Below are 14702 nucleotides of genomic sequence, written 5' to 3'. Positions count from 1 at the left end.
TTTTGTTATTTACAAGTGAAAGAACCGAAATCGAATCAAAACCGGATGGCTGATTTATCCACCGAAATCGAATCAAAACCAGACCATCACTAAATTCTTGTTTCTTCGTGAATTTTGTTAAAAAAGTTGAGGTTTTGTTTTCTGATCTTAAGCTCTACTAAAAAATGGCGAATTCAGCGTCACTACTGTACGATCAGCTCAAGGTTGAGTCTTCTTTTTTACAATGCTCATTTTTTTTTTATTTTCTTCCGGTGGTCTTATCAAACGCACAATGACTCTTTGCAGGTTGCGGAGCCGTTTTTCTTGTTTGCTGGTCCAAATGTGATTGAATCCGAAGAACATGTTCTTCGAATGGCGAAAAGCATCAAAGAGATTTCTACAACGTATGTGTAACCATCACCATTGAAGCTCTTTTCTTGTTCTGACATCTTGTGTTCAACTGTGGCGAACGGAACTAATAAAAAAATTGAAAAGGGGGAAATATTTTCAAAATTGTATTCCACTTATAGCAATCGCGTCATAGTGGAAACCCTGATCCTCTCATTTATTGGACAATGTGGTTACTTACTTATTGTTAAGCATGCTCTTGTTGTAGGCTTGGATTGCCCCTGGTTTTCAAGTCAAGTTTCGATAAAGCTAACAGAACTTCATCAAAGTCCTTCCGAGGTCCTGGCATGCCTGAGGGTCTCAAGGTTATTTTTGATTAATCATTCCCTCTTCTTCAGTTGCAAGCATGGATGATTCTCTATCTGGTGCTGTTACAACTGTGCATTTGAAAACCTTCAAGAGTATTAAAGCGATTTATCTTTATGACGGAAACTAGTATTGGTGTGGCTTCATCTCTTGTGTGTAATTTCTGCACAAGTATAGTAAAGGTAGTAACTTTTCTGTTTCTCTCAACAGATTCTTGAGAAGGTGAAAGTAGCATATGATCTACCAATCGTAACTGACGTTCATGAATCGAGCCAGGTATATGGAGTTTTAGTCACATCAGAGAATCAATATTCGAAATTTTTTTGTTTCTTTCTGATGCTTTGCTTGTTTTTATTAGTGTGAAGCGGTCGGCAAGGTTGCAGATGTAATTCAGATACCAGCGTTCTTATGTCGCCAGGCAAGATTCTAACATATGCTTTCTTAGCAATCAAATTTTCATCTACTGTTTGAATTTATCATTTATGGATAGGGTTCATGGTTTTAATCACTGCCTATATCTCCAGACAGATCTTCTGGTCGCGGCAGCCCAAACTGGGAAAATTATCAACATAAAGAAAGGACAATTTTGTGGTCACTCTGTGAGTTATCTTATTGATCTGGAGAAACTTTTGTTTCCTGGTATATTGTAGTGACTGATTTCATGTATATCCATTTTAAGGTCATGAGAAACTCGGCCGAGAAGGTTAGACTCGCAGGGAATCCAAATGTGATGGTTTGTGAAAGAGGAACCATGTTTGGATACAGTAAGTTAAATGTTCTTTGTGTCAATAGAATTGGCAGCGTGAATGAACATGTAGATATTCACCACTTTTATGCAAATAGGGACCAAAATAGACTAAAGACACTGGATACCTTCTTTATGACTCCTGAGTGTCCTCACATTTGATTTTTGTTCCTCAGATGATTTAATAGTAGATCCACGAAATTTGGAATGGATGAGGGAAGCTGATTGTCCCGTTGTAAGTTAATCTTGCTTCTTGTTCTTTTCTTGTTGTGGGAGTTTATATCTTTGTTTTGGCTTTATACTTTTTGATGTTTTGACACTCTTAATAATTATTGGCTTCAGGTTGCTGATATAACTCATTCATTACAACAACCTGCAGGCAAGAAGGTATGATAATTAGAACGATGCTCTGAGTAATTTAAGAAGTGCTTGGTGTTTTAAAGCTAAATCAGAATTGGTCTAAACTCAAACATACCTTGTTTATATAGTTAGATGGTGGGGGTGTTGCTAGTGGAGGCCTTCGCGAATTAATACCATGCGTAGCAAGAACAGCCGTAGCTGTTGGTGTCAATGGAATTTTCATGGAGGTATCAATATTTTTTTCCAACTTGAACGCAATTTTTTTGTCATCTCTTTGAATCTTTGTTCCGATTTGGTTATGAAACTTGGTTCATTTTCCGGTGACTTAGGTGCATGATGATCCTTTGAATGCACCAGTTGATGGTCCAACACAATGGGTGAGTTTTAATTTTTTCAGACCATGTACATTTGCATTCTCGATCATCTTTATTTTCTTCCTGTTCAGCCTCTGCGTCATCTAGAAGAACTGCTAGAAGAGCTCATTGCAATCGCGGTAAGCCCTTTACATTATCCCATAAAATTTCAATCTGTTTCCATTTGTTGTAACATTGGCCCTTATGACATCTTTGCAGAGTGTCACAAAGGGGAAACAGCAGTTCCAAATCGATCTCACGCCTTATCGTGATTAGAATCAAAGGGTGTATTAGCCAGGCGAGAGACCGATAGATCAAGATAGAAATGATGAACTCTCTTCGTTTTCTCATCATTTGCAGATTCTTTTCTGCATTTTGCAGGTCGAGCACGTCACTTTGGGTGCAACTACACCTTCTTGATAATACTTCAATCTTGTCGGAGCAATAAGCATTATTTGTTTGTTGGCAGTAGGCCTGGGCGTTCGGATATTCGGGTCGGGTTCGGGTCGGGTTTTTCGGGTTCGGGTTTTTCGGGTATAAAAAACTAAGACCCGTTCGGGTATTTTAAAACTTCGGGTTCGGGTCGGGTTCGGATCGGATATTTCGGGTTCGGATTCGGGTTTACCCGAAGTATCCAAATATTAAAAATTTTGTATCCGACTCTTTGCAAAGTATTGAAAAATACTCAAAAATCTATAAAACCCAAATATTTTTTAACCGAATCTAGCCAAAAGTAACTAAAACACCCAAAAATTCTTAGCATCCAAATAATTTAGGCACTTAAATTTTTACAAGTATAAATATTACTAATATATTATAATCTATGTACTTATATTTCGGGTATGTTCATGTACTTGTTCGGGTTAGGGTTCGGATCGGGTTCGGGTTCGGATTTTCGGGTTGTGAAGTTTAGAACCCGTTCGGGTATTTTAAAACTTCGGATTTGGATTCGGATCGGGTTTTTCGGGTCGGATTCGGTTCGGTTCTACGGGTTCGGGTAATATGCCTAGGCCTAGTTGGCAGTTGGCAAAATACATCTCTCCACAGCTACTAATGTATTTTCAAAGTAGCTGATGTTGCCTAATATCAAATGTCAGAGTTTTTATTTAGGGTCAACAAAATATTAAACCACAATTGACCAGAAAATAAAAAATATACCCATAGTTTTTATATTATTAGTTCTCTCTCCTCAACTTCTGTAAGTTGGACAAAAATGCCCCTCCGCATATAACAAATTAATTAACAATATAATAAAATAGTTATCGACGTTTTTTATTTGATTTTAAATAGATTGTCCATCAAATATCTGAGTAAGAATATCTAATGAGTTAAATGATTATCTATTGGTTTAACACGATAACAAAATATATATATCAATAAGTTTATAAATATATCGTGTTAAACATATTGTATCGCGGTAACTTTGTAATTGATATGATAAAGTTTATATTATCATAGAAAATATTTATGGTAAGATAGTAGATATATAGATAATATTTATATTAACGTGTATAACGATGTTAACATGATAACAATAAAAATAACAGATGTTACTCTATTTATCGATAACTATAGTAAAATCAAACCCAGAAAAATGTGCCAATGACGCCGACGATTCCTTTCTTTTCATCGATTAACCTAATCTAAACTACAATTGACAAATTCAGTTTTCATATCTGTCTCAGTCCACCACTCTGTTTGTTCTAACTTCACGACACCATCCATTTCTCCCCCGTAATTACCGCAACAGATATTATCATCATCACCACAATACAACTTTTAGCCATCACACCTTCTCAGTTCTTCTTTCATCTTCTTTTTTCTATACTTACCGCCACCAACAATGTCATTGTTAGCATCATCACCGGTAAATCTCATCATCGTCAAATCAGAACCACCATCAATTACCATTATTTTTTATCGCAGAAACTTAACCAACCTTCGCAAAAACACAAAACAAAAACTTCCCTTATCTTCATCATCGCTAAATCAAAAGCACTATTGTCATAGGTGAACCACACAAATTATTGGTTTTGCTTTTCGGTTCTCTGCAGAAAAAAGTCTGATTTAATTTTCATTACTAAAGTTGTGTTCTGGTGTTTGAAGAAGAAAGAAATAGAAGAAGAGAGATAAAACATTGAATAAATAAATCAAGGGTGATATTGTATTTTACATATGGACAGTGAATGCCAAATAGTAACGAAGAGAGAACTAATTATTCATTCTTCTATGGTCACAGATTATAGATACCCTTTTATTTATTTATTTTATTTGAGAAGAAATAAACAACAATTAGAAGTTAAATTATTTATTTACTTTTTATGTCAACAGAAAATACAGTTTCTATACCTGAACTTATATAAGTCTTTTCTTTGAACTTCTTACATAATGCATTATTAATTGCACTTGCACAATAACAAAATGCAAATAACAATGTTTTTTTCATTCTTTTTTTCCGAATAATAGGTTGATGGGTCTGATATGCCCTAGGTTGGTAACGAATGGGCTTGGGTTAAACAAGCCCAAACAAAAATAGAAAATAACTATGAAGTGAAGGGCCATAAACGTAAATTCCATAAGCTCAATTTCAAATACTTGAGAAGCGGCGTCGCTCAGTGTCTGGGAATTTGCAACGGTAGAACTCTCTTGCAATTGAGTTTCTGGGAAGAACAAAGCAGAAGATCTGGAGATTTAAGGATAATGGCGTTCGCAAAGGTAAAGAATTTTTCGTGAAGATCCTAATTTCATCAAGATTTTGTTCAAAAAACGAGTTAGGGTTATTAGTTATTACGTTTCATCGCAGATGAGTTTGAGATTCGAGGGCTTGTTATTTTAAACGAGATTAGGATTAGGGATCTTGAATTTCTTTGCAGATAGAAGAGATTATGATTTTTGCCGATTTCTGCTTCTTTTACCACAAGATTGGATTCTTGTGATTTCATTGGCTTATACTACTCTCAGATTTGATTAATTTGATCAACATAATCTTAAAAAATCACAGGTGATAAAGCTTTAGTTCTTATTTCACTTACTATTGATTTTTTCTTGTAGGCACCACGACTAAGTAGAGATGATATTCTTGGAAATCGAGGTAAGGGAGACTGTTTTATCCTCTGTTACTTGGTGAATCTTATTCAGTCTTAAGCAAAAATAATTCAAAATCTAAAAATGTTTATATCTGAAATAGTGGGCCCTAGGAGTTTCAAAATCTTCTCTGATAATCAGAAAACTGATCCAGCGGGTACAGTGTAAGTGCATCTCTTACATTCATCTTTCAGTACTATTGCATTTGTTAATCTGAATTTAACTGTTGCTATTTCTGCAGAGTTACTTCGCAGAAGACTCGTATTCCTTTGAGGTTTGTGCTGTTGTTTTACAATTTTTCTGTTTCTTACATACGTCTATTAAATGATGAATTTACTGGTGCATATTTGGCTTGATCATGAAGAAGTAGACTTTACGAGTCTGTAAGAAATTAGTTTTCTGCTTTTACATTTTTTAGGAGAAAGTCTGTTACAATTAGCAATGGAGCAGCTTCTAACACAAACAATATGAAGGTTTATCCTTTTACCTCTTTCTGAGTTCATACAAGTGTTGAATGTTATGCACTTTTTCACATGCTAATGCATTTTTGTTTTGATTGAAAAGAAGGAAAATTCGAGAATCACAGGAAAGGGCGAAATCAGTATTGAAAATGCGGGTAAGCTTATACTGGAGAGTTTCTTCATTACATTTTCTGGACGTAGTTTTGAATGTTAACTCAAATTTTTGCCTCCTTTCAGAGGAATGTACTAAAGTCACAAGAAAAGCTTTGGCTGATTTAAGTAATCTTGGTGGGAACCCTCTAAGGATTCCAACGCTTTGTGGCAGCAGTACCATGTAATTTGCTTAACTCTTAAGGGTTTTTATGATCTCTCTTGGAAACAAATGATAAACTGCCCATGGTCTTCACTTCTTAATCAAACTGATCTTATGTTTAGAAAACATATTTCTTAGTTAGTTTTTATTGTACTGATTTTTTTTCTGTTCTAAAACTATTCTATTGAACATGCAACCATGCAGGAAATGGAAAGGTGTAAAATGTGCAAATTCACAAAGGTATGTAGTAATCGTTAGCTGATGCTATAGACGTCACATACATACAATATCGTTACATATCGATGAGCTTTTACAGAACGAATCACAGTTCCATGTATATTATACCTGATTTTTGACAATGAGTTGATGATGCTGGGCTAATTTGACCTTTACATGTGTAGGATTTCAGTTGGTTCAACCAGAGTTAATAATATTTCTGTGAAAAAGTCAACCAAGGTATAGTAACCGTATTGCCAAACTATATCATGTTGTATACTTGCAAATTTCTATGACTAGATGCAGTTTTGAGATTAACCAGAATATCACAATTTATCTGTCTGCATGTGAGTTACAGCAAATATCACAAACGTTGTATGTGTCTTAAAGCATGGGATTTTAATTAGTTAAACAACTCGATGGCCATTTCCTTCTTCTTTCTCGCAAGCCTTGATTATTGTTTTATTTTTCTTCTGATATAGGAGCTTGAGAGTAAAAGAACAACCGAACTTGAAAACAATAACCCTTGCAAGACAGGTGACTTCCTAAATGTTATGTTTGTTTTCATGTCTATGGCTTTAGTTGATCTTTACCGTTTATCTAAAATTCGGAAGTTTTAAATCATATTTTAGGTCAGAAATTCATCATAAACAAAACCCTGAGCCTTGGATCAACGGCTGGTGGAACAAGGTACCTTTGTGCTAATCTCATGCATAATAGATTGATTATCAGCTTCCTGACCAGTTTGAAGAATTTTCCAAAAAAAAACAAAAATAGATATTTTGTTTATGCCCTACATTCCCTATCAATATGTCAAAGCTCTCATCACGTAACCTACGTTAGTATCTGCTGAGAATGATTTTACATCATTCATTGATTAACTTCCTTGATTGATTTGTTCTTGCAGAAATTCCTTACCAACTTTAAAGAGAACAAGCCTCACTGATAAGAGCTTAAAAAAGGTTGTTATCAATCTAATTTGAGATGTTTTTGTCTTATAGTTAGCTGGTTTTACAACAACTCGTGACGCTAATCATTTAGGATAGTTTACTTAATTGTGTATTTCTCTACTCACTGTTTTTTACCCTGATTTTTACTATTTTGACGCAGTTCAATGTCTCAAGCTTAAATTCAAAACAATTGGGTCAGGGTCTAGGTAACATGGATTTCTTTTCTAAACTTCTGATGGAAATATGTATGTTTAAAATTTTAATTTGATTGGTTCAGTATCTAATATGAGTGAGGTTGCATTGTTTCAGCTAGTAAAGTCAGCAATAAAGCTGTCCCACAGCTGAGGAGTGCCGGAACCTATACTTTGAAAACTCGGACAAGCGTCGGCTCTATACCATCGTAAGTAAATGTGCTTAATTCTGATATCATCATTAAAGAAATGAAGTTGTTTCTCTCTTGCACATCACACATGTCTTCTTCCAACTATCAAATTGTCTAAATTCATAGAATCCTTGTTTGCATTTTCATTATCAATGATTCAATGTACGACTTTTTTACATCTTCGAGAACCAGATTATTTTTTCTTTTATCGTTTGTGGGCAGCAACTTGAGATATAACTTGCGAAGTTTATTTTCTTTGCATGTTCAGGGACCGCAACAGACAGAGTAAGAATAACGTCCGTATCGTAAGGAAATCTATCAAGGTATATACCTTTAGTTTCGTATCTTTGCATGCAAGTGGTTTATTTCCATTATAGCCACACTATTTGAAGTCTCTCAAAAATGTTTTGGCCTTGGCTATTATCATCATTGAACTGCTAAATCAGTTCATTTCATCTGGCAATAGTTACAGTCACATTGAGGTTTTTTGTTTATTAAATATGTGATAAGCTTTCTCTCTTATTCAAGATCCAGACAACTGTAAAGACGTCGCTACAAAACCGTAGTTCTCTTAAGAAGCCCCCAGTGGGTAGAAGTAAATCAAGATCTATTTCTTCAATCCCTTCTTCTGAAATAGTTGCCTTAACGCTGTCACTTCCGAAAAAGGTTGAAACAAAATGTCTCGAAGAAGACACTCAAGGAGAGAGTTCATCTAGTAGAAACAAAGACCCAACAACAAAAGTGTTGGATGTTGCAGCGAAGCCAAAATCAAAGCGTAGAAAGTCTTTCACATCTCTACTAGTAAATGGATCAAAGGTTCGTAATTTTATGATTTGTTGTGTTTCTTGTGACTTCTTTTTCTCCAATATTACTAATTTGGTAATTTACTTGCAGTTGGATGAGAAAAATGGTGAAACCACAGAGGCAGAGAAACTTCCAAACATTGATGATGAATCCAATCAGTTGGAAGTTGCAGAATATGTGGATGACATATATCAGTTCTATTGGACTGCAGAGGTATTCCACTTATTATTCCACATACATACAACTTCACTTTCCCTTATATTCATTTTTTCTTTTTCCTTATAGCTTTGAATATTGAATTTTAGCTTTCCAATAGCTTAGTGTGAAATATTGTTGCAGGCGTTAAATCCAGCTTTGGGATACTACTTGTCAGCTCATGCAGAAGTCAGTCCAGTTACGCGTGGAATTTTGATCAACTGGCTTATCGAAGTGAGTGCAGTAAATTTTTTGTTTCCATTTCAACTTGATATTTCCCTACTCAAAGTTTTGCTTCTCCATGTGGAAACCTATATCTCGGTTTTACTTATTTGTTTGCAGGTTCATTTCAAATTTGATCTAATGCATGAGACTCTCTACCTGACAATGGACTTATTAGACCGTTACCTCTCCCAAGTTCCAATACATAAAAATGAGATGCAATTGATTGGTCTTACTGCACTCTTATTGGCATCTAAATATGAGGACTATTGGCATCCTAGGGTAAGAGACAATTATCCTGAAAGCTAATACCTCTGCTTAGCTCCATATAGCGTCACCCTTAAACTTTTAGAATCTATTTTCTTTGTCCATGTACAGATCAAAGACTTGATTAGCATATCCGCAGAATCATACAGCAGAGAACAAATCTTGGGAATGGTATATAACGAACTCTGTTTATAGTCAACTTCTTTATTCTTTTTAACAATCTCTGGTCGTTTGCATATTTACCCTTGTAATTTATCTTCTTTTTTTCTTTTCAGGAGAGGATTATGCTTAAACAGTTAAAGTTCCGTTTGAATGCACCCACCCCCTATGTTTTCATGTTGAGGTTCCTCAAAGCTGCTCAATCAAATAAGAAGGTACGCGAAAAACTTGCATCTGAATGCTTTATATCCTATAAAATTAACCTGCTTGAATAGGTAGTCATTGAATACTATTATTAATTTTTTCAGCTTGAACAACTCGCCTTCTACCTTATCGAGTTGTGCTTGGTGGAGTACGAAGCTTTGAAGTATAAGCCATCATTGCTATGTGCATCAGCCATATATGTTGCCCGATGCACTTTGCATATGACTCCAGTTTGGACCTCGCTCCTAAACAACCATACCCACTACAATGTCTCCCAGATGAAGTAACAGTCTCATTAATAACTCCACCTTGTAGATCACTTAGACTAATTAGATTCTGTAACTAATCGTACACAATTTTCTTATCACAGGGATTGTTCTGACATGGTCTTAAGGTTTCACAAAGCTGCTAAAACAGGAAAACTGAGGGTCACTTATGAGAAGTACATGAATCCAGATCACAGTAATGTCGCAGTCTTGAAACCCTTGGATAAACTCCCTCTCTAAGTTGAACTCTACAAAAGTCCTGGCATGCCTCACCAGTCTAAAGGTGTATATCTATACATATGTTCATGTAGCTGGAAACTTGTTTTCTGTTCGCTTTCTCTATTTAACTGATCTTGTTCATTCTTACTTGGAAATTGCAGGGAGATACAGCATCTACATGGACTCTAGCCGGATATTAAGAAAACTCAGGCTAATGGTGATTCTTAATTAGGTGTGTTGTTTTGTTTCTGTGAGTTTAACCACTGAGTAATATTACTGTTTCACATAATCATAAAGACAAAACTCCATTGTATTGATTACGTTGTATAAAGCTTTTGGAACAACATAACAGTTCTAGGTTTCCCAAGAATTAAATCAACCAGATCTACTCATATATATAAAACCTTCAATGTAAAACTATATACACCTGAGAAGTGTGACCTTGAGTATGTGTATAACAACTCTACTTCCACTATGTGCATGTGAGTAAACTGTCTGTCACAAAGATATCCTCTGTCTCCAATGTCCCTCTCACCACTTGATAAAACCTAATCCATGAAGATGAATAAGAGTCCACAGGACTGAAAAAGAACGTTGGATTGGGACTACTTGCAGGAGAAGCAGTCACCAAATCCAAAACCGAAGCTGCGGGTTTGAGCTGTTGAGGGAAATTGAAGGCCAAGTTATCGACTTTATGCTCATAGATTTTGCCATTACGGTCGAGTTTATACCGAGAAGTGCCTTGAAACTCTCCTTTAGCTTCCCATGGAACTCTAGGCACACCCTTGAGATTCCACCTGATGAGAATCATGTTCTCTGATGGTTGCCATACCCTGAAGATCTCAAGTGAGATATCCCTGAACAATATCTTCCCATGAAATCTGAGCGCCCAGAAGATCAATTTGTAGTTGTCAATCCCACTGAATGTGTTCATCGGATCCACAAATGTTATATCATCCCTGTCAAACAAACAAAGATTCTGAATTGAATTCTCGGAGAAACATTCACAATCAAATGATAAAATTCTGAAGATAGCATCCAAAGATTCTTCCTTTCACCCATTATCATTCAATTATCAAATACCCAAATGAGGAAATTTACCTGTAGATGTCGTAATTAAGATCTCTAGTGAAGAGCAAAGGCAAATCTTCGCGAAGCGTACGGACAGCGACACCAAGATTGATATAGAATTCATCTCTGTCGTGGTTATTATGCTTATCTTGCGAACTGTGTCTTGTCTGAACCTGCGTGTCTTTAAGAGGAGGAGACTGGATGCTCAAAAGAGAGTGTGTCGATATATTATCTTCCACGAATTCGTAGCTAACAGAAGACGACGACGACGATAGAGATTGACTGAAAATGGGTTTATGGTTTGGGTATTTTCCGGTCTGAAGATGGATTGAGGGAGACGATAGATTAGGAAGAAGAAAAGCCATGGCTGCTGGATTTGAGAGCTCGTCTTTGTTTCTTCTTACATTTTCATGGCGACGATTCTGAGCCAGAGAAATTGTCTCGTGGAGTAAGAGCAATCAAGCACGGAACTTTGTCGGAAGATAGATAAACCAACTTTTAGTTTTGAGTGGTTTTAATTTAAAACCCATTATTTTTTTATGATTTTATCTTTATTTTGAGTTTAGCTTCAAACGACACACAGGTGAATGAAACGATATTAATGTCGTCAATTAGCTTCAAACGACACACAATGCGCATTCCATAAACAGAGACGGCACAACGTTCAACGACACATTTCGATTTCCATCTACTACTGTATATGTATAGATAAAACGACACGAAGAATACATAAACTAAAGAACTAATTATACCCTACAAGATTTACTTAAAAATCTAGTTACACTTGTGTTCAGGACGATGAGTGAACTCAAAGTCTATGTGGACAAAAGCTCGTTCTACTTCAGCAAGCTGCTCGAGCTTCTCCTGAAGAGTCTCTCCGATGTTGTGAGCCTCTTGTAGTCTCATGTCCTCTGGCAAAACAATGTCTACTTCCACAAAGTAGTGTGACCCAAAAGTGTAAGCCCTTACTGTGTCAATATGCTTGATTTGTTCGTGATGGTTCCATATCAAGAATGTCAGTTTCGCCAAGAACTCTGGCGGCGCAGAGCGTCCGATCAGCGAATGGACGTTCTCTAGTACCGTTCTTGCCCATGTTGCTATGGTGTACAAAGCAATCTGCAACCATTAAAAAGACAAAAAAAAAAAAAAAACGTTTGTCAAATCCCATGAGACATTTCTTGATCATTTTAGATTCCTGAGTTACTTACAAGTATAGCACCGGAGGGATCAATCCACCAGTAGAATTTGACGGCCAAGACAGCTGTTGCTAAGCCGATTGAATTAGTGACAACGTCAAAGAGGTGATCCTGAGCATAGGCCCTAACGATTTCGTTCTGAAATCCTCTGCAATATAGCATTAGAAGAAACTTCACAATGGTGACAGAGACCATGATCCCGATCATCCATTTCTCCTCTGTGCTATTCATATGAATACCACTCTGTAACAAAAACAGAATTGGTTACATACATCAAATAACCGATGAAAGCAGTTACCTGAAAAAAAGTAATGTACCTTGGCAACTAGTTGCCTTCCTGACTCTAGTAAAACTTGCAGTCCAAGAGTTGCCATCACCGAAGCAAACACAATGATGCCCTGTAAATTTACATTATCAGTTCTATTTTCTTGGGAGACAAGTAAGTTCGTAGAAGAAACTGATCAGAGAGGAATCAGAACAAAAACCAAACAAAGGGGTTAATAGATAAAAACAAAAGAAACATACCACAGGTTGCATCCGGCGCTTTCCGATAGGATAGTGAAACTGGTTTGGTTTTCTCATGGCATTAGCTGTAAACCAGAGAATAAAACCAGACAAGAGATCCAAGAGAGAGTCCAAAGTTGAAGCAATCACAGCCATGGATCTACTTTCCATAGAGGCATAAACTTTTGCCACAAAAAGCACCAAATTTGTTGCGTTCGATATGTGAACTGCCAGCCTCTCACTCTTTGCAAGCTTCTTCATTTCTTCCTGTTGAAACCAAGAAAGATTGAGGATTCATCTCAAAGAGACATACCATAAGAAAAATAGTAGAGGGCAGACCTCAGTTGGAACACCAGATGCAAAACCAGTTTCGTGGATAGTCTCCATCTCATTGAAACCCTCGAGGAGCCTCTCTTGCTTCTTGTAGTATTCAGAGACTCTACGTTCCTTTCCTGCATTAAGACAGCAGAGAGGAGGGTTCAAAGTTAAAACCCTTTTTCAAGATTTAACAATGTGTTAGTCGACCTTGATGGGTTTACCAGTTTCTCAATCACTCTAAAACGCCTTAAAACATCTGAGGTTAATCTGATTCAGTAATCATTCAGTATCCACATAATTTTAAAACAGAGAATCTGGCATATACAAATTCTAAAAGAGAAGCTTAAGATTCCATCAAAAGCTTAATAACTTTGAATCAACAAAAAGAAAAAAGTTAAATACTCGCTTGAATCAAATCAATAGAAAGGGTTTTAAACAGAGAGTATCATTTACTCTTAATTTATACTTGAAGCGATTTCGGTTAATTTCGAAACTTTATTTTTCCGAACAAGTTTCAACAATTACACATTTGCATAATCACTTTTTCTCTGTTTTCGTACACAATTCAAAAGGCATGGTCGATGATCATGTTACGTACACGTCTATAGACATCGACACTTTACGGATTGAGCACAGATCACAAAAAAAAAAAAAAAAAAAACGAAAACATGATGGAAGGAGTCTTACTGGGAGTACGGAAATAGCGAGAAAAGCGAGTACGAGCGTCGTGACGGCCACCGATGGAGGAAGGTGGTGAAGAAGGAAGTTGAAAAGCTTCGAGGTTGAGACGCCAAGACGATTGAAGCGGCGGCGCATCGTCGTCACTAGGTAAAAGCTCGACATTGTATTCGTCTTTCGTACGGACTATATGCTCCGTCGCCATTATCCGATCTCTCTGCGTTCGAATTCCGAAAAAAGTGTTTCTAGGGAAGTTGTGAGAAAGAGAAAGAGAGAGAGAAACAAAAACAATGTTGCTTGTTTGAAGAAAATATAGGAGGAGTTAAGCCGCATATGAGTCACACACAAAACTCTTGGAAAACAAAAATGTCAAATGCAAAAATATTTTATTTTGAATAATTCATTCCTTTTTTACAAGGAAGAAATAATCTTGTTAACATTTACTAACAAAAACGCCGGAAAGTTATAACCCCTCTTAGTCAATATTATAATCACATACTTTAGTTAGAAAATTTAGCTGTGTTGAATGGGTATAATACCATGTATGATATTTTCATTTTTAAATTTGTTAAGGAACATGGTATTTATTCAAGATAGGTACACGAAATACATTTGTCTTCTGTTTTTAAAAATGTGCACATAATCGGAAAAAACCATTTAAATAAGTATTCGTATATGTTGTTGAGTTGGCGAAGTAGGTGGTCATTACTCACTAGTGATGCAAAAAGGCGTGGTCTAAAATCACAAGGAGTATGTATACCAATTCTTTTACATTACTCTTTCCTTCATCTTAAAAGGTTTTCTATACGGCCACGTTATATCAAGATATGTTTTTATTAACATTTTGGATTATGATAAGGAATGATTAAATAATACGTCCACATTTGTTTAGATCAAAGTGGTTTCCCACGATTGCAAAAATGCTTTTGTCCCCTTGTGCCTTTTGTTTACTCACACTTTTCCTCTTTATACGAGCATTTTCTCTGAGTGGTTTTTTTTTTAGATATGTTGCATCGTGTTATTAATTAACAAATTCCTATAT

At 36.1% G+C, this 14702-nt stretch overlaps 4 protein-coding genes across 8 annotated transcripts; 2 read left to right on the top strand and 2 right to left on the bottom strand.

Annotated features, from left to right (window-relative positions):
- Positions 1 to 94: 94 nt before the first annotated feature.
- LOC9328965 (2-dehydro-3-deoxyphosphooctonate aldolase 2) lies at positions 95 to 3250 on the top strand. Of its 4 annotated transcripts, XM_021013233.1 has the most exons (14): positions 95 to 203; positions 286 to 383; positions 596 to 692; positions 904 to 969; positions 1052 to 1111; positions 1218 to 1292; positions 1373 to 1457; positions 1615 to 1673; positions 1781 to 1825; positions 1927 to 2025; positions 2128 to 2175; positions 2244 to 2291; positions 2371 to 2449; positions 2533 to 2680. In XM_021013233.1, exons 1-13 carry the CDS (start codon positions 165 to 167, stop codon positions 2425 to 2427), a joined length of 876 nt encoding a protein of 291 aa, XP_020868892.1. In that variant the 5' UTR covers positions 95 to 164; the 3' UTR covers positions 2428 to 2449; positions 2533 to 2680. The 4 variants fall into 4 exon arrangements, with proteins under 4 accessions (XP_020868892.1, XP_020868893.1, XP_020868891.1 ...); XM_021013234.1 differs by lacking the exons at positions 2244 to 2291; positions 2371 to 2449 and adding an exon at positions 3168 to 3250 and having other exon boundaries at positions 2533 to 2613; XM_021013232.1 differs by having other exon boundaries at positions 2371 to 2619.
- A 1467-nt stretch (positions 3251 to 4717) lies between these two features.
- On the top strand, positions 4718 to 10268 carry LOC9326222 (putative cyclin-B3-1). Its single transcript, XM_021013713.1, has 24 exons — positions 4718 to 4866; positions 5203 to 5242; positions 5339 to 5399; positions 5477 to 5509; positions 5654 to 5708; positions 5800 to 5851; positions 5934 to 6030; positions 6214 to 6249; positions 6411 to 6465; positions 6708 to 6762; positions 6858 to 6915; positions 7133 to 7187; positions 7336 to 7381; positions 7485 to 7575; positions 7826 to 7880; positions 8086 to 8373; positions 8452 to 8574; positions 8701 to 8790; positions 8899 to 9060; positions 9157 to 9216; positions 9321 to 9419; positions 9513 to 9691; positions 9779 to 9957; positions 10055 to 10268. Exons 1-23 carry the CDS (start codon positions 4852 to 4854, stop codon positions 9912 to 9914), a joined length of 1941 nt encoding a protein of 646 aa, XP_020869372.1. The 5' UTR covers positions 4718 to 4851; the 3' UTR covers positions 9915 to 9957; positions 10055 to 10268.
- Positions 10186 to 11453, bottom strand: LOC9326221. The gene is made up of 2 exons (XM_002890113.2): positions 10995 to 11453; positions 10186 to 10852 (listed from the first exon to the last, which is right to left on the bottom strand). The coding sequence occupies exons 1-2, from the start codon at positions 11327 to 11329 to the stop codon at positions 10366 to 10368; spliced, it is 822 nt and encodes a 273-aa protein (XP_002890159.1). The 5' UTR covers positions 11330 to 11453; the 3' UTR covers positions 10186 to 10365.
- Positions 11454 to 11552: 99 nt separating this feature from the next.
- On the bottom strand, positions 11553 to 14193 carry LOC9326220 (metal tolerance protein 10). 2 transcript variants are annotated; one of them, XM_021013899.1, is made up of 6 exons: positions 13670 to 14193; positions 13004 to 13116; positions 12686 to 12931; positions 12478 to 12558; positions 12173 to 12403; positions 11553 to 12080 (listed from the first exon to the last, which is right to left on the bottom strand). In XM_021013899.1, exons 1-6 carry the CDS (start codon positions 13863 to 13865, stop codon positions 11739 to 11741), a joined length of 1209 nt encoding a protein of 402 aa, XP_020869558.1. In that variant the 5' UTR covers positions 13866 to 14193; the 3' UTR covers positions 11553 to 11738. The 2 variants fall into 2 exon arrangements, with proteins under 2 accessions (XP_020869558.1, XP_020869559.1); XM_021013900.1 differs by lacking the exon at positions 13670 to 14193 and adding an exon at positions 13204 to 13407.
- Between the last annotated feature and the right edge of the window lie 509 nt (positions 14194 to 14702).

Source organism: Arabidopsis lyrata, assembly GCF_000004255.2.
Source record: "Arabidopsis lyrata subsp. lyrata unplaced genomic scaffold ARALYscaffold_1, whole genome shotgun sequence".
NCBI lineage: Eukaryota > Viridiplantae > Streptophyta > Magnoliopsida > Brassicales > Brassicaceae > Arabidopsis > Arabidopsis lyrata.
This window is presented reverse-complemented; position numbering and strand designations above follow the sequence as displayed.